Source organism: Anneissia japonica, unplaced genomic scaffold (assembly GCF_011630105.1).
Source record: "Anneissia japonica isolate Jap-2015-1 unplaced genomic scaffold, ASM1163010v1 scaffold287754_len4335492_cov202, whole genome shotgun sequence".
NCBI classification, from domain to species: Eukaryota; Metazoa; Echinodermata; class Crinoidea; order Comatulida; family Comatulidae; genus Anneissia; species Anneissia japonica.
In genome coordinates this window covers 3,138,282-3,161,121 of record NW_022705543.1, presented here as the reverse complement: position 1 = coordinate 3,161,121, position 22,840 = coordinate 3,138,282, and the positions used below count along the sequence as shown (strand labels likewise).

The following is a 22,840-nucleotide window of genomic DNA, read 5'->3' as shown; positions in this document are numbered from 1 at the left end:
TTAATAATGTGTATGTTACTGCAAAATGAGCAAGTTAATTCTAAGTTTATTTTTATGACTTTTTGTCATTTTTATCGTTTATACACAACACAAGGATACTGTACGATTTAAGTTTATTCACTAAATTATTCAAACACTACTGTCTATATACTAAAGTCCACCACTTAGTTATACCGTACACGTTATTCTAAATATACTAGTTCTTTGGCATGTTGGGGGCTACTCATGTGATATCGGTTATTTGTATTTGAAAAACGGGGAAGATCTCGATAGAACGGCGTAGATACGAGATAGATCTCATTGGCTATTGTTACTAACTTAGGATTAAATGTTCATGGAACCTGCATTATTGAACAACAGCACATTTTTTTTTTATATTCAATAATTGTATGCTTAAGTTAATCATGTGTATGTCACTGCAAAATGAGCTAATTTCAAATTTATTTTTTATGATTTTTGTTGTCATTTTTATCTTTAATTCTCAGAATAGGTCACTTTTGTTCAATATTTTAAACCATTAAAGATATCTTTCGTAGAGCACTTCTATAGTATGATGATGTTAACTTTACGTACCTGCGAAATTCCATGATGTAGGTGTACAGGTATAATATTTAATGTGAAAAACCAAAACGAGAATACTCTAATTTCTTCACTTAAAAAATGAAATTTAAGATAAGTCAAAATTACTTGTTCAACATAGTTTTTGAATGAAGATGCAATAAAGCAGGTCCTTAATGTCAAAATCGTGTTTGCAGGAACAGATAATCGAATCGAATTCTCTTAGTTGAGGAAATTCATAATTTGAAACTCATCATCGGTGTTATATTTCTGTGAGTAATATTGAAGACTGGAGTTTACAAATCTAAAGGCCGATTGGATATGAGTACCGCTAACGGATCAATTATGAGTGTTCTCAAATTATACCATATGGAGAATGAGTAATGTCTTAGGTTAAGTGGTTCTCCTTCCTTGATCAAAGACACTAGGTTCATATAAAGGTATTTTTAGAAACAACATTTTGAATATAGGCCTAAAAATCAAAAGATGTAGAGCATCGATTAGTTCTATATGAGAAGCTTTGCTGAAGCCCTTATTAAAATTTGCTTCAAGGGAAACATGTGTACCTAAACACAGACCTATACAATATTGGTATAATTTTGCTAATAGGGAGATCTCACAACCTTACGAAAACGATAACAAATACGAATACGTCATTATCACTGTCGTCACTCGTGCCTAAAACATAATTGACAATTATGTTGTACGCGCTGAATGTGGTCCTTCATTTATACAAAATGCATTAATCTTCTACGTTGTGACATATATTCTACTGAGGGGAAGGGTTGTCCAGAAATTTGATGACGTAACCGTATTCATAATCGTTTTCGTAAGCTTGCGAAAACTCCCCTATGATGGGTGGAGACACGGCAATGAAACCGACAATGTGGGTTAGGCTAGGCACATTTTGGCTCGTCTATTGAATAAAACATTTGCCGGGAAAAGGACGAAGAAGAAAACTACAAACCTATGAAGTAATCGCTATATATATAACTGTGATTGCTTCTAAGGTTTTTCAAATGAATTATTTATGCCTTCATGGTTTAGCCTAAATATTGTTCTATAATTTACAGCTGTTGAATTGACAAAACAACGAAATGGGAGATATGCCTCGGTCACTGATCATGCCAAATCTTGCCTCGGTTATACAGTACAGTATTCCAATCGAAGGGTGTAGCATGGAAAAAATGAATAGGCCTACGGCCGCATACGTCGGAAGATGGCAACGGAGAAACACTTATATATATGCCTCTAACGAAAGCAATATCAAAAAATATTTAGTATATGTAATAGAAGCCTTAGTTTTGTTGTATCAGAAAAAGGCAAGTGAGAAAAATTATAAAACTACGGAGATTCCTATTATGTGTCGGTGCAAAAATCAATCAATTGATTTTGCGCTTTTGCGCTTACTGATGACGTAATTCACTTAAACCTGAGAAATCTACTCAGAATGGTAATTCAGAAATTATTGGACATCTGTGAACACTTAATCTCTCATGATTCCCTTGAGTCATATAAGGTACATACAGTATTATCATATTAAGGCAACATTCAGAATTCGTTCAATTTAATTGTTCGACATAATGCATGTTGTTAGGTACAAACAATGTTATTTTAATGCAAGCAGTGTGAAAATGTTCCGCCCGAGGCATATATTTCCACTACCACATAGCAGTCTCCTATTTTGCGTCATGTTCAGCATGGTAGTATATAAGTTAATTTTTTTAACCGTTACCACTTTCCGTTAAAGCCGGGCACGCAATGCGTGATGGTCGTGAGGGGTCGTGCGACGGATCCAACCCCGCTCTTTGTACGCTGAACGACGCGACGCCGTCTGCTGAATGTCGGTGCCAGTAGTATGCACGGATCGTCATCTCATAGAATCGCGTCGGTCTACGACCGTCGGGCGCGCAGTGAGTGAGTGCCCGGCTTTTAACACATTCTTCAGTGCAAATCAGCCCTAAATCAGCAAATACAGGGTTACTTACTAAATGGATTACTTGAGATAAGAATAATTTCATTGTTACGTTGGTGGATGTGTCCTTATCATAGACCGGTCTTATGTGTGTTTTATAATTACTGAAAAGTAATTCAAACAGATCATAATGAGCCTCTGTGCTAAGTGCTCCTGCAAAGAAAAAAAGACAATGCATGTTGTTAGGTACAAATATCATTTAAATGCAAGCAGAAAAATGTTCCGCTCCGATACCTATCTTATTTGTTGAGAATTAAGTTCATTTCATTAAATTTGTTTACAGTCATTTAGGGGGCGTTTATTGGAGGAAATAAATAAACGCATCGGAGCGTTTATTTGAGGATATAATTCTAAATGCGGCTATACAGGGGGCGTTTATTATGGGGCGTTTATTCAAAGCGGTGCGTTTATTCGAATAAATACGGGTTTGATTTGGCTTATGTATATTTCTGATATTACTGGACTCTGGTTTACAACAGGAATATAATGAACCTGAAGAAACGCTATGCTTTTTGAGTTAGATGGAAGTTTGGAAATAATCTCTTATCTTTAGATGAAAACATACCGGCATATTATAATTCTCGTATTCAGATGAAATAGCAATGTATCAACCACTTTTAGGTTATCATTCAGAGCAAGTTAAATTATTATAGTAAATTTCGTAAAAATTTAATATTTCCAATGATCGTCGGTCTAAGCGTGCAAGGCAAGGTCGCGATTTTGATTCGCAGTCTAAATATAATTTACATGACATTTTTTTTTTCTTATCATGTAAATCGAAAGTGATTTTCGGTAAATTTAAAATTTAGATATTTAATATCTACAACGGTAATAGGTAGACGGTACTTTCATTATTTTTAAGGAAAAGCAATATCATATGTAAGATTAAATAAATTAAGGTCAATAGATTTAGCCGCACAGATTGTAATTTTCAAAAGTCGCAGTGGCCTTTCCTGATACTATGACATAATTAATGTCGAAATATTGAATCCAACACGATGGCGTGCATTTCAATACTTGGAGTATGTATTATACTTTCATATCGCAGTGGACTTGGTTTATTATTATTACGTTCTATACATTCCTATACTTTCTTGGTGTGATGATTGTCCCGGGAGTTACGGTAACAACACAAGCCTAATATCAATTGTACTTAGTATATATTGATTTATGAATTATTGGTAGTTAGATAATAATAGTAATATGTCGGTCTTATATAGCGCTTCGTGCATAAAGCCTCTTCACATTACTACCCCGGTCATTGAATCAAACACGTATGGAACACATACTCAGCTCCCTGGGGGAGAATTCCATAGTATTGCTGCTAGTACTCAGCGCAGTTGTGTTCGAACCTACTGTACCAGGTATCCACTTGTACTTCAGAGAAAACCGTAGCCCAAAGACACAAGTGGTTTGTACAGCAAGAGTTTCGAACCCCGGACCTCATATTATCACACACGTCAGGAGCATACAGGTGGTAATGATGAATCTCTGAAATGTATACCTTTTAATTAGGCCTTATTAGAAGATAATCTAAAAGATAATTCTTCCAAAAGGGATGACATTTTTCATCACTCCTTTTATTGTATCTATTGTTTCACACTAGAGCGATCCGGCCTCCTATATGGGCACTTGTCTCGGCTGTTTCCCCTCTCGGCACACTCTACCCATTAATCAACTAGTAGGCCTAACAATTATAATGAGTAGAGATAAAATAACAATCTGAACGAACGGTACAGGGTAAGCGTTTTCCAAAAGGACATCCGTAAATTATATTCATTTCGGTATACACATGATTAATATACAGGAAATATAGAACCATTTTTTGAGGAAGAACAGAGATCGAGAGGAGGAGAGAGAAGCAAGTAGTATTAAGAGGACAATGACATATTTAGGGTATATTTGTTTAGACCGACCTCCTTAAGTTAATGAAAAAATAACAAAAACCACTCTACGAAAGCACGTTTATTAAGAAGAATGCAATGATAATGAAATTAATGAGCAATATGATCATTTGACATACTTCCATACAAATAGCCATGATTTAATAACCATAAATTAAAATAACATTAAAAACTCCTTTAAGATTAAATTTAATAATAATAATATAAACAACAGTGATGTAATCGATAGGATTGACTTATTTTGCATTTCAAATATTGCACTTACAGTTTTAATAAAGTATTTAGCTATTCTTATCTATAAAAAAACAAATGTCATTTGTAAAATGTAAATAGGATATGTCACGCACATATATGAAACTATTGCGATATTATGCAATTGCGTATAAACAAACTGGGGTTTTTTCAACTTTAAATAGCAAACTGCACGGTATCCAATCTCCCCATAAATTGCTGCATTGTTGTTAATTGTGTTTGATTGGTTAAAACGATCAACCAATTCGACGCTGAAGTTGTACGACTTAAATATCAGCTCAGTTTAGAGCGAACAAATCCCCCAGCGGAATTGTTTTTTACAACCTATCGTTCACGTAAATTGAGACTATTAAAACTGATCTTCGTTACTATTTTCAGAACACACTCACCAAAGTACGACATACTAGTTCAATGGCGATAACATAGATGACGACGACGATGATGATGATAACTACGGAGATGAAGAGGACGCTGATTGGTGGTGGGGTAATAATGATGACGACGATGATGGAAATGATGATGCGGAAAATATACGATTATAATTGGTTTGCTATAAATTTTAATTGACGAACTTGTATCATCATCATCTAGAGAGATATCATAGATGATGATGATGATGATAATGATGATGATGATGAGGATGAAAAAGACGATGAGTGGTGGTGGTGGTGGTGATAATAATGACGACGATGATGAGGACGTTATTATAAGTAACAGGTTTGCCATAAATCTTAATGGACAAACTTGTATTCCCCAGCGCCTGACCTTATAATACATTGATAATAAGGTATAATTTCATTGCTACTCTTCACACCTTTATAATTAACAGGATTCACTATAGAGTTTTGTTTATAAATCTCATACTGTAAGACTAAGCTTCAGCAAATATCAATGTAATAATTAAATTAATAATTAATGTAATAATTAAATTAATAAATACAGTAATCAATAACTGGGTCTCACCCGAGACCTGAGTAATTATATAGAAGCTTATAACCAAAAATGGGCCCGCAATATTGTTTATTGTTATAATACTTGGAAGATTACCTGCTACTGCGCCAATACAGCATCAACACTAAAATAATGTTTTGTCGTACGAATTAATAAGCTGCAATCATATCGGATCCGGTCCGAAATTCGGACCGTATTCTTACACACACACTCACCGATTTGATTTTCTGATCGGTTGGGTAGGCCTTCAGATCCGAAAATTCCGATTCGGTATGAACGAAGTTTTAGCCAAGAATCGAGATCACATTATTTTGAATTCGTATCACTTACAACCCGATATAAATCTCACAATAAATATTTGTAATGGTAAAAAAAAAAATTCTATCAACTCACTAGTAAAATTATAATTTAACACCACAACCCCCACGAAAGAATGAGAAAGCGTCTACTATATAGAAATGAAACGAAAATATTTATTACATTAATTTCTAATTTGGTAGCACTGTTAAGTGGAAGACGTAAATGCACGACACCTGAGGTGGTTATACCTGTTTATTAATAGAATAATGCATTTATTACATGTGTTTCTATGGAGAATGAAGATTAAGCCTACATCCATTATTCATATTCGTCGGATTCTGAAAAAATAAGATATACGTGCAGTTATAACCCCCCCCCCCCTCATACAAAGACTGGAACGCTCACACATAATGGAGCTGTGGTTAAGCTAAAACATTGTTTTATAATTTGCACTATAAACATTTTTAATTATTATGTTTTATTTATTTAGAAAAGGTTGTAGGTCGCAGCTGGAAAATCATAGTAAGAATATTTATATAGGCCTATATAAACAGTGCTTAGATAGGAACATCGTGTTATAATCGTCATAGCTCTTCAACATAAAAGTTTCTTTTTCAGTTATGGACATGTTCATATCATAGTATTTGCTAATCATTAAATTTAAAATTAATACAGCTTCTGCTGAATTGATATTTTACACGCGTTTGCGAGAATATAACGCAATTTTGTATTATTATATGGATATAGGGACACGTGTATGCATGTTTATAGGAAGGTCGATAAGGATATTCAATCTCTAGTGATTATAATGCTAACACACGAGAAACCAAACCATATAGATGTGTTGTTAACTGTTGAAAGGCTATATGTTTCCTTTAAGACTGGAAATTGACTAAACCATTAATCAGACAGTAAAATTAATTATCATATTAAAAATCATTAAAAAATCGTAGAAAATGATTGATTCCTAACTGAACATGAGCAGCAAATTTAACAATGTGTCTAGAGGTACGGTACCGTACGCTATCTCGGTAATGATAAAGAAGGTTCGGATTGGCAACAGTTAGGGACACTCACCATTACCGAGATAGCGTACGTGACCGGATTCTTAGCCACTGCTTAAATTCAATGATGAAACTTTATTAAGGCCTACATCAGATAAGTTTGATATCAATAACTCTCGTTTCTCAAAATGTGATGTATCAGCCCCATACAGGCCTAATATTTAGGGTGAGCCCATAACTATTCAGGAAATACAAAAACGTTATAATTACATTCGCAAATTACATTATTACAAACATGGGTTAATGTCGGAAAATATCCTTAACAACGCTGAAGCAAAGTTCAGCGTTATTTAGTTGTATTACGTTATAGATACTATTTATTGACGTTATTGTAACGTAAATTGTTGGCTGAATATGTTACTTGATATGATTAAATTAAAGCGTTTATAACTCTGATAAACTGCCAATATAAGTTTGATTTGTGTGTTACTAAGCGGTACTTCGCCATCCTACACCAAAGAGCTCGACAATAATGGAGGGAAAATATGTTCCACTGGGGTAAGTAATGTTACCAAACCTCAGCGTTTCCACATAATGTACGACTGACTGACCTCCTGAATCAAAACCGAGTACCACAGCATCAATAATTGTACCACCACGTGACCACACGGAAACGAAATTATGTACGTTTCTTACCTTTGATAAGAAAAACAACACATATAATCATGAAAGAATTGAGAAATCCTGCGATCTTCATTTTGAACTGCTCCGTGCTAGTTGCGAAGAGGCTAAGAGAAGTCTCGGCAAAGCAGCATACTGGAGTGCCAAGCGTAACGTGCCTCCCACTTAAGTTGGTCACCGAATGAACGACTATAATGGTGAATAATGATTCGACTAACAGAACCTGTTTGCGCCTTCAACCCCTTTCTGAGATTGTTATCATTGGTCGGTTTAGCTGTTCCCTTATCATAGTGCATTTTGATTAATTCTATTTATTTCTTAGGTTCCCTTGTATTTTTGTGCGTTAAATCCGATCCAATCCATCATAACATGCCGACTAGGCCTACAACTATCAGAAATTTAATGTAATTGCATTGTAATGTAATTTCTACTAGTCGAGTGGCCGAGCAGTAAGGCAGAGACGCCGCGACTACAGCCTTAACATCGGCGCTGGTTGCAGCCGCTCCTCGCCCATGGTTTTGTTGGTAGAACAAGTCTTCTCGGATAAGGACTTAAAATGGAGGTCCTGTGTATTATATCTGGCACGTGTGCACATTTAAGAACCCACTGCATCTTTCGGAAGAGTAAGGCTACCCCGATGTTATGGTTCATTTCCCTGTCGTTGTGGAATGATGTGACTATTTAGCTACTTACTATAAGTGCCTCTTCTTTAAGGCGGCTAGGTAGTCATGGACCACGACCATACGCAATTCAGCACAATGACGCTGCAAGTTATGGGTTACTCTCCTATCTTTACCTTTTGACCTATGTAATGTAATTTCTAAGTACAAAGAAAGTAAATATTATTCATAATCGAATTTGGTTATGGTTTTACTTGGTGTTTTAAAATAAATGTGTGTCTTAGCCTATTTAGAACACAAAGTGTGGCAACGAACAAATTCAAGGATTCGTTTAAACATGTAGGCCTATTGGAAATGTGGTTGAGTTCTCAGGTAACCTCCATTTACAATGTTAAAGTCTTCTTCTTGCAGTGATTCCAGGAGTTCATGTACAAGACGTGTTCGTCATCAGGCCGAACAACATATTACACGACATTTTGCAATATTTAGGATACCTTGGTTACGGTACATATACTGTAATAGATTTCGCAACCTTACGAAAAACGATAACGAATAGGCCTACTTCATCTTCATTATCGTCATTCTCGCCTCAAACATAATTAACAATACATATAACAGCTGTATATAATCGTTGATTCATTTAAAAGTCACGGATCGCCTACTTTGCGACGGGTAAGCTACTATATATGTGATGGATTGACTACAAATGATAACGTAACCGTATTCGTTATCGTTATCGTTAGGCTTGCGAAACCTCCCTATTACTTCTTCTATTCGGCGAATGTATCGCTTGTAAGAAATTGAATAAATAAACAAAATATTGAAATTCGTATACTAATATACAGTAATTTAAAAGTCTAATATTATTCCATTGTACCAATGTTTATTATGGATGATAACTAGTATTAATAGGGCAATAAAACATGCTCACCAAATCAGGCATGAATAATGTGCATACCCACGCATACATCATCAATGTATAAAAGGTCTATTAATGTCTTGGAATATAACGTAAACATGTGGTATGATATGATATGATTTGATATACCGTTGTAATACACACCCCGGCCGTTCATTGTTAAGAAGGGTTTTTTGAGGGGACGTTTATTCGATGGAGACGTTTATTCGAGAGAGAGGCGTTCACTATTTTGGTGTAAGGATTTTGTATTCGTAGTACAAATGTTTTCTTTTCTAGAAAAAATACTAAGGTAAATTAAATAGGATATGGTAATTGAAAGAAATTATGTACATATAAAATGAATATATATATATATATATATATATATATATATATATATGTATGTGTGTGTATATATGTGTATGTGGGGGGGGGATGAGTGTGTGTGTGTGTAGGTGTGTGTATATATATATATATATATATGTATACATATATATATAAATATATATTTAAGAAGTAAGTGGAAGAGACTTTGAAAAAACAAGACTTCAAAAAAGATTTTTATGTTACAGAGGGAAAGGATAAAAAAAAATTATATATTCCAGTGAAAGCAATGATTAAAATCAAATCCTTGATAGAATTGATCTAATTAATTTTATCAGTCCTTTTAATTATATTGTATATAAGCATGAGTACTATGTAAAACTTGTAAGATACTGTGCATGTATATAAATAAGAATTGTGTATTACATTGGAGAACGTATTATTGGTATATTTACATGGAATGACAATACAGGTGTGAAACACCAACGAAAGACAAAAAAAAAAAAGATGTGTTATTACGTGATCCCATCCAGGTTAAAAAAAATGTAATTCTCACTGGAGTATAACATTAATAGAATGTGATGAGAACGGTGTTGCTTACATTACATGTATTTAGTCATTGAGGGGTGTTTATTCGAGAAAAAAAGAGGGAGGGAGCTTTATTTGAATCGGGTTGTTTATTTAAATAAGTACGGTAATCACATAGGCCTGTATATAATTATTCGGCCCTATACTGTACATATCGCCTCACGTGTCTTAATCGATGAAGCCCCTGTGTAGGTAAGGTGCAGCAATACCGGTCAACACATTACCTTTTTTGCATTGTATCTGAACACCAAAATATAGACATTGGATGACCGTTGAGCTGTCAAACATTTTAAATGTGCAATGAAAGAAAACTCTTAAATTACATCTGCAGTTATCAGTAGGCCTCCGATAGTATTCTAAGCTGTTGTCATAAATAAAAGTTAATTGTAATTGCTAAAGGCTACCGTCAATATCTCACTCTTTACGATCTACCTTAAGAAAATTGAACTCCTATCTCACTCATGTTAGTGTACATCTTCTCTTTAAATTGTCATATGAAAATCATGCAATTCATGTTCGACCGTTTCAATCGAATCTTTGCCCCAAACGTCACTGATCCGTTTCGTATTAGATAACCAACTGTTTGGGAACCGTTTGATCCCGCTCAGGTGATAAAAATAATTCTAGTCGTCCTGACAAGATTATCTATTGATTCATTCTAGAGATTCTTTACATCTATTGATTGCGGAAATGCACTTGTCAAAGATCCAATTCTTATACTTAAGCTTACTTATAAAAGCAATTTCAGAATGAAATTTACAGGAGAAACGACTAGTTGTGCATCTGTAAACCTTAAGTCAAAACCAAACCAATGTCATCATAAACTAAGGTGCTGCAAGTGATCAATAAAGACTAACGACGTGAATCGACTACTTTTATAGATAGGAGAAAACCCCCTCTTTTCCAAATAATAGAACTTATCCGTGTACATATAAAAACAATATGTACAGTAAATTTTATTTAAAACGTTATACCAAGATAACTACCGAAGTGTCCATGGCATTGCAGGCAGTTCTACAATGTTCCCATTGATCTATACCTAACCACAGGAAAAATCTGTGTACGCCGGCTGTGCGTGCAAGAACTGACAGGAGGTAAACTAAGGTCGATGCTAAAAAAAAGTCGGCTGGGTACTGGAACGTCGTTGAGTACCGTGCATAGGTGAGACTATCGTAATGCCGTAAAACCTCGAATTGAAGCCAATAGCCTCGAAAAGATGGGCTTCTTTTCGAGGCTACTCTCGTAAAGTATAGAAGGGGGATTCTTTTCAAAAGGAATGCTGTAAATTTTGTTAAATAATACTATAAAGCAACAAATAGGGCCACTGTAACATTAACCTGTATCATGGTGTATTAACAATTATTCAATTACCTAAAGTATTGTAGAAACCAAGCGTATGTTTAATTTATTTTGTTTCTTTAAAATTTATGTACAGTTATATGTCCTGTATTATCTCGAAAAGAAGCCTATGCTATCTTGAAACGAAGCCGATGGGTTTCTTTTCGAGGCTATCGCAAACCAAAGAGGGGGCTTCAATTCGAGAGGGGCTTCTTCTCGAGATTAATTCCATTGGGCTTCAATTCGAGGTTTTACGGTATTACAGTGATTTTCCGAATCGAACAAATATAACGTTAAAAAATCCGATTTTGTAGGTACTTCCGATGCAGTCGCAGTCCACCACCAGTTTAAGAAGCGCGATCGCCTTCCTGGACTAACATCCAGGATAGCGATTAAGTGCTCTCCTATCCGTTGAAAGGAAACCATCACGTGCTAAGACCCATGCCGCCAAAAAACGTTGTCTATGATCAAAGTAGATTAAATTTTGTATTAAACTAAAGCTAAATCATTTATTTACGTGAATTTAAAGCGAAACACGTTTTTATGCCTAATTTCGGCTTGGGAATCCCATAAAAAACATGTAAGGCTAAACCATTTTCTACCAGGTGAAAATCTTACTGACAGCTTGCGATATTACTCGTAATAAAAAGATTATACCCCGTTTGAAAAACTTGTGTACTCAAGTGGTTTCCTGACCCTGCAACGCAACGCAACGCTCAAGATTTCCAGATGAGCAGATTTAGAGCTTTGAGTCAAAAAAATTGCATTTTTTTGTTTTATGGCTGATTCTAGTTTATAAGGTTGTGCTGAATGACATATCCAAAATGGGGCACAAATTTCAAAGCAGAAGTCGCATAATTTGCATAAATATGCAAATTAGCTTCTGCCAATAAAGGAGAATCGATTATTCGCAATAACTCTGCATCTAAATATTAAATCATCAGTAACGTTTTCATACCTATGTTTTCATGGTTAGAGAATATTATTAGCTTATTTGTGAATTAATTATATGAATATAATTATGTTAAATATGCATATATTAAATATGTATGAATTATTTATACGCACACAGGAGGCCAATATAGCCATGTAAAATATGCAAATTGGCTTCCGCCAATAAAGAAAAATCGATTACTTGCAATAACTCTGCATGCATTCATTTTCAAGTAAAATGTGCTACCTATGATTTCAGGGGTAGAGAATATCATTAGCATATTTGTGGATTAATTATTATGCATATAATTAAGTTAAATATGCAAATTAGTGGCTGCCACTACAAAAAAGAATGATTTCCACAGTGTTTTTAAGCATTCTTTTATGACAAAAAAGTACCCAAAGCCATGTTTTCAGGGTTAGGGAGTATGGTTAGCATATCCGTGAATTAATTAAATGCACAGGCCTATATAGCTATGTTTATCATGCAAATTCAGAAACAAATGCCTTTGGCAATAAAAATTGAATTGTTGGCAACTGGAGTTAAATAACAGTACAATAAAAGGATAAAATTATTAGAAATTAATAATGAATGGGTTGTTTGTCACTGGGGATGAAATAATGGAGCACATCATTGCAAACAACCTCGCAAAAAGTGTGAAAGAAACAACCGCAAAATTTTACTTCAGAAAAAAAATATTACTTCTCTGCCAGTCAGTATGATTGAGCTATGGTAATATTACAACATAACTGTATATGTCGTATAGTCATCATACAATGTATGGAAAAGGATTTTAAGCCGTCGTTCCAGTGAATTGGATTGGATTAGATTTCTTTGGTGTAACACACACCAAGAATAACCCACGAAAGTTCTAAGACTTATTTTCAGCGGGGTCTGGTGGTAACATGGGCAGTACACCGAGAAAACAATCCCCACTCTATACTGCGTTCACTATACGTACATGTTAAATTACTATTTGTACGCATCTGGACACTCCATTGTACAAAAAAAAATACTAATTTACTCCTTGATATCATAATTTAACCACTTTTAATAAGGGCCTAGACTTCATGCTCTATCTCTTCGGTTAGTCTTAATCTTCCCAGCTAACAATATTACGTTATAAGAACGTTATAACGTTACAGTTTGGTGATAAAAACGTTATTTTGTACAACCATATGTACGTACTTATAACCTAATTTTACAATGTCACAACGTTTGAACGTTCTTACAACGTTACGTGAACGTTATTTTCTGACGAACCTAACTACAACATTCGAGAACGTTATAACAACGTTTTGTGTTTGCTGGGTTATTCTCAAAATCTGGAGATTTGCTGTTACAGATAATATTTAGGCCTATTTATTTATTTAACGTTTTGATGATTATACCTTACAGAACAGGTGATCATAGTTTTGTATTAGGCCTATTATAAAAGCAGTGCACCAATATAAAATTATATTAAACTATATAAACAAGAACGCAACAGATTACTATAACGCATACGCTGTTGCATTTCGCGGAACATTAATAATGTTGACAAAATATGCAGAAAATTACAGGAAAAGTGGCATTACAAAGAAGGCCAGTATCACATAACTTGTTGTTAAAAAGTTACTGGTAATTCTTTATTATTAAATTAATATGACGATCTATAGTGGTTTGTAATATAATATTTGACTGAATCAATGTCTATGTTTATGCAAACCTCTGTGGTATTTTTCCGTATTGGCGAGTTGATTGGCCGAGCGGTTAAGTCAGGGGAACCTTAACCTTCAGCTCTAATATCGGCGCTGGTTCGAACGGCTCACTCTCCAATGGTTCCGGTGGTGGAACAAGTCTTCTCGGATAAGGACTTTCAACCGTAGGCCCAGTGTACGCATTTGGCTCGTGTGCACTTTAAAGAACACAGTACATCCTTCGAGAGGAGTAGGGGGTTACCCCGGTGTACTGGTCCATTAAGTCCTCTGGTGTTAAATGGATATGCCACGTAGGACAGTGATTAAGTTCACTTGTAATATCCTTGGCGCTCGTTCAATGAAAAATTGAAATTATTGCTTACAATTAACAGTTCATAAATTATGAAACCAATGCTCATATTTGTTGTTACAAACGCGAAACCTGCATCTTGAAAATTTATTCATTACATTGCGTGCATAAGCCTAAATTAATTAGTTTGATTTGAAAATATGCAAATTTTGTTTGTATTAGAGATAACCCGTCATACTCCAGGGAATTGATTAGTAGAACGTAAAAACACATACTTTCATAATAAAAACGAATTTATTAATATTGAAAAGTTAGCATGACAATTAGAAAATAAATCAATATAAACTTCTAGTAGAACATAATGGACCTTTCCGTAGTGAAATCAAACTTAACAACTGACCAATCAGAACAGGGCTAGGAATAAGCGCGTGACCCACAAACGCGCGTGTTTTTTCGTACAATTACGCTATCTTTTTGTGGGACCTTAGTAATAACATTTGTTTTTTTAGCATTTTGATGACAGTAGTAGAAATATATAGTTTAATTAATATTATTAAATGATAATGATTATAAAAGTTCGACAATTTGAAGTTTCCGCTAAATTAATGTCTCAACGCGCTTCCAACTTATTATCATGGTCACATAACGTAAAACCTCGAATAGAAGCCCATCTCGAATTGAAACCCCCTCTTTAGTTCGCAAAAAGTAACCTCGGAAAGAAGCTCATCTCTAAAAGAAGCCCATGGGCTGTTTTTCAAGATAGCTGGGCATCTTTTCGCGATAGCACACTACACATACACTGTACTGTAGGCCCTACATGAATTTCAGAGAAACAAAATAAATTGAAAACATGCTTGGTTTATACAGTAGTTTAGGTGATTTAATGCCGGTTAATAGTAATACACTCCGATTCATGATACAGATTGATGTTAAAGTGGCTCTATCACTGCTGTTTTATAGTAGTAATTCCCAAAATTTACAGCATTCATTTTGAAAAGAACCACCCCTCTTTGCTTTGCAAAAGCAGCCTCGAAAAGAAGCCCATCCAATGTTCGCAAAATCCACGATGCACAATATGGATTGCTGGTCATCTATGACAAAGTCAGAGGCCAATTACATGACAATTCGCAACAATCTAGATTCCTAGTCAGTAGGAACAACCCTATACTATCAGTATGCCTATGTATATAGCATCCGATGACATATGGCAATGCGGAACCACATCATATATGGACATTCAGCGTCCGATTGCATAACAAGGTGCACTACACCTAGATTCCTAGTCATATATGAACATTCCTATACAGGTATGCCTATGGATATATTCAGCATCCGATTGCAATATGGCAATGCGCAACCACCTCATATATGGACATTCAACGTCCGATTGCATCAATGCGCAACCACCTAGAATCCTAGTCACATTCATACAGTTATGCCTATGGATATTCAGTATCCGATGGCATATAGCAATGCGCAACCACGTCATACATCCAGCGTCCTATTGCAAGAAAATGTGCGCACACCTATTCTTATCAGGAAGCCTATGGCCTATGGCATTCGGCATCCGATTGCATGGCAATGCTCAATCCCTATACTCTAAAGACATATAAACATTCAGCGTTAAATAGTGTGTGACAATGTACGACTATCAGATTCCAGTCATCTAGCTGAACATTCAACGGGTCATTTCTAAACTAATTCTATTATACTAAACTTCATTAGGTAGGCATACTTGAACCATAAGCAGGGGCGGATCTAGAGATGTCCGAAAATGGGGGAGTGCGAATAAGGGCCGAAAGTGGGGACCGATGAGACAACACTAACCTAGGGGGTCCGGAGTCATTCCTCAGCATTTTTTTTTCTAGACGCCCGAAAATAAACCTCTGAGGCGTTTTGTGCGATCAGTTATTTCTTTTTCTTTCTTTTTTTTTGACTTTCCAAAAGGTAGGGAGACGTGACCGGCCGGCCGGCCCGCCCCTCTAAATCCGCCTCTGATAAGGGATATAATCCGAAAGAAATCACAATAAAAATGATATGCATTATACATAATAAATATGTTCACACAGACCTGGGCTGTACTACAGAAATAATAAATTATGTGTAACGATATCCGAATATATTGCGTTTGTGTGTGTTGTGCAATAATTACTCCTGCAAACCGGGCTGCAAACGTAGGCTTACATAAGTAGAAAAGCTCTGGAACAGGGGCAAATTTAGGTGCCAATTCACTAAAGACAATTCCATTTGGGGAGCCTCAAATTCACTATACGTTATGCAGAGGGGAGACCGAATTCACCGAGAAGGGGGCCGATATTCATGAGACACCGACAGAGGAGTAAAATGCGACTATGGCCTATAGGCCTATGTGTGTAACTTTTCTACCGTATTTTAATGAACTAAGGTAAGAAAAAATACATCATATTCCTGAAAAGGCTAGAAGCTCAAACTGTGATAGTATTATCATAAAAATATAACAATACTAAATAACAAACTCGATATCATAATCTCAATATAATTGAATAGGATTTAGTATATAGAAACTTTTGTCAGCTTCATTAAAAGTACTTGTTGCAATGTTCGATGTTCATTGGATAATAGAAACCGGTTACAGTATATAGATAATATACCAATACGATTCAGTAGACACGCACAATACACCATTTTTATACGTCAGTACCACTTGGTCCCGCTATCGATACCAATTTTGTATCAAGTAAATATTATTGTAAATTTAATGGATGGATATGAATTTCTTCCCTAAAATATGACTCTTTATTGTTTACTCAACTTTTAATTTTCTTTATTATTTAATTTGACATTACTAAAAATAACGCAACACATTTTAAGAACCTGACAATGGGGTATTGTAAAGATTCTCCTAAATATTTCTGGGAAAATTAACTTCACTTCTATAAAAGTGAGAAAAATTATATAGAAAATCATCATTTTTAACTTCTGCAAAAGAAAGTTCGAATTGCTGGTGGTCTATCAAGAACAATTTCAGATTTAAAGCAAAATGAAGTTTGTAATCATTATATTAGGTGAGGTTTTAAAAGTCATTTTTATTATATTTATCTATTTAAATTGTGAATAACGTTGAAATTAGACCAGTTAACTTTTTATTTCATTTCTTGGTCTGTTTGCGAACCAGGACACAAACTTTGAGCAACTTATTCAACTGCATGTCACACTCAATACACGTTTTCCTAATAACATAATAATAATAATAATGATAAATAATAATAAAAATTATATATATATAAATATATAAATATAACGAGAGCCTCCAATCAAAAAACAGATAAGCAGTCTACCGAGCTCATGCGTCGTAATAAACAGAATATAAATATATATACATATATATATATATATATATATATACATATATATATGTGTGTATATGTATGGACGGTGAACCGGCCTAACAGGTAAAATAAAAATCTAACAAAATAAAACATCCATAGTACTTCGACCTGTGTTGATGTTAATGTCTTATTAGTAACCCACAATATTTGTTCCATTACAGCATCGGCCGCTGGATTGATGGCGACATATGTAGTACCATCCAACCTCCCGTGTCAAATCGATATTGCGGAAGATAATATCAAACCACTCTACAACAGACTGGGGAACGCCGTAAGATCATAATAAATCACCATCTCATGATAATCAATTTTTTTCCTTTTTTCCCTATTAAATAATGTAATCTTCTAGAAAATCCACTTCTAACAAAGAAGCCGAACAAACGCCAAAGGCACATGAATATAAATAAGTACAAGCGCCTTAGTATACAATCTTACACTATTTTTTGATACAATAATTATTACAATAAGAAATATTAATAAGCGCCGGTATTCGTCAAGTCGACGCTTGTTGCTGGCTTTGCTTAACCAAAATGAATAAAAATGTTAGCGTTGTTTTCATATACGGTAAGATAGTATAATACATATCAGGAATCATTCCTGATAATGACATAATTAATGTCGAAATATTGAATCCCGACACGATGGCGTACATTTCGATACTTGGAGTATGTATTATACTATCTTATCTGAGATTAATCAGTGGACGTTTCGGTTGTTTTCATAATATATGTTCATAAAAATCGATTAGCCTAGATTTATTGTATACTTTTATACAAAATATTGGCCTAAATCCTCATAGGCCAACATAATTTTCTTAGAATTAGATTCTTTTTTTATTAAAAAAAAAATGCTAATAATCTTCAATATATTTTTCAAAATCTCTTTTAATGCTTCTATTACAATATTAGGTTAATCAACGTAACGGTTCGTGTAGTCTATTGATACCAACGATTAATCCAAACAGATCCACGATCACCGACCCCTGTGTAAGTAGCCTAACTGTAAAATGCCATTCTTGAGAATATTATTCTAATAAAAAAGAAACACCCCCGTGATCACCAACCCCTGTGTAAGTAGCCTACAGTAAAATTCCATTCTTGACAAATTGTTTTAGTCCCGAGATCACCGACCCCTTAGTAAGTAACATATTAGTAAAATTACAGTTTTATAAAAAATAAAAACGAAGCGTAGAATCAATTATGGGCTCACAGAGTTGAAATACTCATATTCTAGGCATTTATGATTAATAAGTGAATCCTCGTTTAGTAAAAATGTTAATAATAAGCGAATTCTTTTCTGATCACTGTTTTTTATCATCTCTTTTCTTTCTAGCGTGGACTGAAGACTCACCATCAGTTGTTTTCTGACACTTTATCTCTAGTCCGCACTCCTAATAACGAGGTTACTACACTGCGTAATCACGTGACTCCCTGTATTAAGGAGTGGGTAAGGTGTTACCTAATTTACCTGATATATTCAGACCTTTCCAATCGATAATAAATATCTTTCGTCTGAATATTTGTTACGTAGGTTGCTGGACGAAGCCATACACTAATTATATAAAATATGCGCCTCACACACGAGTAACTAAAGCATGAGCAATATTTGTATTACTAGTGAGTGAAGGCAATCTCTAGAGGCGCATTTCTCTAATTCTTAACAGATATTACTATAAAGGTGAGTTATAAAATGTAAATATTGATCACTTTAAACACAGATTGTATTACCTCGTATAGCGCTCGCAATTTTGAATCATTAATAAATTTGATAATTAATGAGTGGATGGTGCTCGGGCTTGTGGTCATTATGTGTGTGCCTGTGCCTGTACGTCTCGTACAGACGTAGCATGCAGCTGCGCTTCCGAACTCAACGGTCATTGTGAGCGCGCTGAGTGCGTCTAAAATGAGGTTACGTAATATCAAGGCGTTATCGTATCCAACCAATCTTAACAAGAATCTCAAGAATGATTTGAGTAATTATGGTTATTATAGAATTTTTAATAACATTTTATCTCCTTTTCGCTTCCGTCATTTAACGGTCAATGTGTGAGCGCGCTGAGTACGTCTAAAATGAAAGTGATTTTAAAGCCCCATTCCCGGCCAAATTTAAGCTTTTAAGAAAAATCTAATTTTTGTATAATGTTATAAAGATTTATAAATATAATACGGAATTGCTAGTTTAACTGAATTTAGACATTCCTAAGAATGAAAAAAATGTAAAATAAGACTGAAATTTGATTTTGTGTTCCACACAAAAAATAAATGCGGATGAATTTTTCGTTTTAATTTTGCGATAGGTCGTGAGAAGAAATATCGTAGGCGCCGAAAACATTAGCCTATCCAGCGCTGCTAGGCTAGGCCTAGCCTTAACTCGATTTAGGTTCTGTTATCACACATAAAAACGGCCGACATGATATTTTCCGTTGCTAGTATTGACACTTGTGAAATATAATATTTCATAGGAATTATTTCAAATTTGTTAAAAAAAAACTAATTCTGACTGAGATTTTGACAAACATATCTCAGCTTTAATCGAACGACCACATTGTGCGAGATACGAAGTACAAAAACTAATCTCATTAGAGAGGGCGCACTTTATTGACTGTATAAACGTATACATAAAAGCGAAAGTATTCCAGTGGATGCGATCTACAACCTCTGAATTTGCCAGTAACGATGAATTCGTCCAGAAAATGGTAATATTTTATGAGAAATAGTCTGTATTTCTCATTTTTTTTTATTCTTTTGCGTAAAACTAAAATTCAAGCCAATATTTTTCCATGATTTATAATAATTGGAGTACGGTAATGCAAATGAATATTTTCTATAAAAAAAAAAGTCAGTTTTTAGTGAAATTTTGCCGGTAATGGGGCTTTAAGGTGTCATCGCATCCAACCAATCTTAAAAAGAATCTCAATAAAAATTTGAGTCATTATGGTTATTATAGAATTTTTAATAACACTTTATCTGTTTTTGCGCTTCCGTCATTCAACGGTCAGTGTGAGCGCGCTGAGTGCGTCTAAAACGAGGTTACGTGATATTAAGGTGTCCTTGCTTCCAACCAACCTTAACAGGAATCTCAAGAAAGATTTGAGTCATTATGGCTATTACAGAATTTTTAATAACATTTTATCTGTTTTCATAGTTAATTTGAGACAATTTTATAGGCCTCTAGAAGATTTTTTTTTTGTTTTGTTTTTTTGTTCTGCAACTTTTTAAGGGTGGGTAAAAATGTTGTCCTCTCCTACTTAAATACACCACTGGCACCTTCGATATTAAAAGGTCAGCCGGAGACACGAACAAGTGGGCCTGCGACAGTTGCTAAGACTTATGGGATTATTTCTTTTAATGTCTTTCAGATCAACTTACAGGACAGTAGCTATAACTACACAAGCCCTAACAACACCCAGGTCAACTCTACAATAAATGATAGTATTCTGCTTTACCGTCTTTTCAAATATCTTGAATGTTTCATAATTGATGTAGAATCAAAATCTACGGTATCGAATAACTCATGCTTTTAAACTGGTGTGAATGTGATATTCTTTGGCAGCTCACAGATTCGGTGTTAATACAACATATGGTGTGTTATGATTTCGAATTTTAACTAAACATTTATTTCTTTCACTAGAGTACTCAACAAAGTTAATTATTACACATCAGAATAATGACTCGATTAACAATAACAAAAAAATATGAATTTAAACGAAGCATTGAATTTGAGGTAATGTTAGATCCAAGCCCAGTTGGCACATTTATAGCCAATTCCGTACTCGCGTGATACTTGAGGCCTATAGCCTAAAGTCATCATTTGTTGGCAAAGTGCAGAGAGTTACATTATATTGACGATTACAGAAAAATTTACATTGAAGCCCTGTAGGGTATCTTATAATGTGTAATCTTGGATACTGTTATAGTCCGATTTGATTGGTCGAAAACTGTAGGCATAGGATATGTTAAGTTTAATAAAATAATTTTAGGTAAAACCAAAACTTTGTGTTTGCAAGTCTCACCGATCGTAAATCCCGGAAAGGATCGTTTGCTTTATGTTTTAAAAAGGATAACGATGTACTGTCAGACATGATCTAAAAAAATAAAAGTACAATAAGTTAGTGAATGAGAAAGAGTTGTCCTGTTAATAAACTGTTCATTAATGCCTTTCTTGCTATATTCTATTTCATAGATTATTTAGATTTACTGGTAAGATTTTTTATCTTTTGTGGGGGTCATCCCACCTTTATTCATCACAAACACAAAACATTTTTTATAAGCAACATTGTGGATACACAATCATTTATAATGCAATATGGCAATGTAAAAATACTGGAGAAATTTTTGGTATACGTTTTTAAAATGAGTTGTTCAGTTAAATGTCTGTAAATCAGAAGTTAATAACTTTTAGATAGGCCTAAATTTGGATGATCTATTAAAAACTTTGAATTTTTTTAGGTTTTCCGTTTTATTGGCAGATAGTATAATATTTAAAGTACTTTGGTAACTTTAATCAATCCAATTTTCGATTATTGCAATAAAGCACATTGTAAATTATAACAGCTTAATTCCGGGAAGGCGTTTCATATTATTGCTTCATCGTGTGAAAAAAAAAATTGTCCGATGTAATGAATAGATTTTGTATTATTTTATAAATAGAAGATAAGGTGGTGGAACACAACGGATTGAGTATGTTGTGTTTGAATAAAATAATGCGACTAGGCCTTGTTTTGAAGATCAAACACGATCCAACTTTTAAAAGGGGCATTCTCTTACGTGAAAGTCATGATTGATTGATTACTTAATTAAACTCTCATTGATTATTCTTAAACTGTTGCATATGCAAACACTTGCAAATGAAAACCAAGCTCTTAATCTTGATTATACATCTCGATGATAGTCAGAATGTATACTGGTATCGCAATATGACGTCAAGTTCGGCTCACGAGCCTCGTAACTACTCAGCAGACTCAATGATGATCATGAGATACGACATTTTCAAACTTTCAGTCAATATATTCACTGCCTTGGTCATGTCTCAATAATTAGATGAGTGCCTTTTATGATCAAATAATTCGGCTGAAACTAGTTCAGATGTTCTGATTTTCGACTCATTGTAACAACAAAACACCTTGTGGCTAATTTTACCTTTATAATAAAACATAA

The 22,840-nt window shown here is 34.5% G+C and overlaps 1 protein-coding gene across 1 annotated transcript in view; it reads right to left on the bottom strand.

Moving 5' to 3' along the window:
• Positions 1–7,789, bottom strand: part of LOC117105774 (neuronal acetylcholine receptor subunit alpha-3-like) — a 30,571-nt gene extending 22,782 nt beyond the window's left edge. The window contains exons 1-2 of the mRNA XM_033247056.1: positions 7,641–7,789; positions 2,547–2,686 (exon numbers count right to left, since the gene is read on the bottom strand). Coding sequence (XP_033102947.1) covers positions 2,547–2,686; positions 7,641–7,701 — 201 coding nt within the window. The 5' untranslated portion in view covers positions 7,702–7,789. The remainder of the gene's footprint in view (positions 1–2,546; positions 2,687–7,640) is intronic.
• Positions 7,790–22,840: the final 15,051 nt, after the last annotated feature.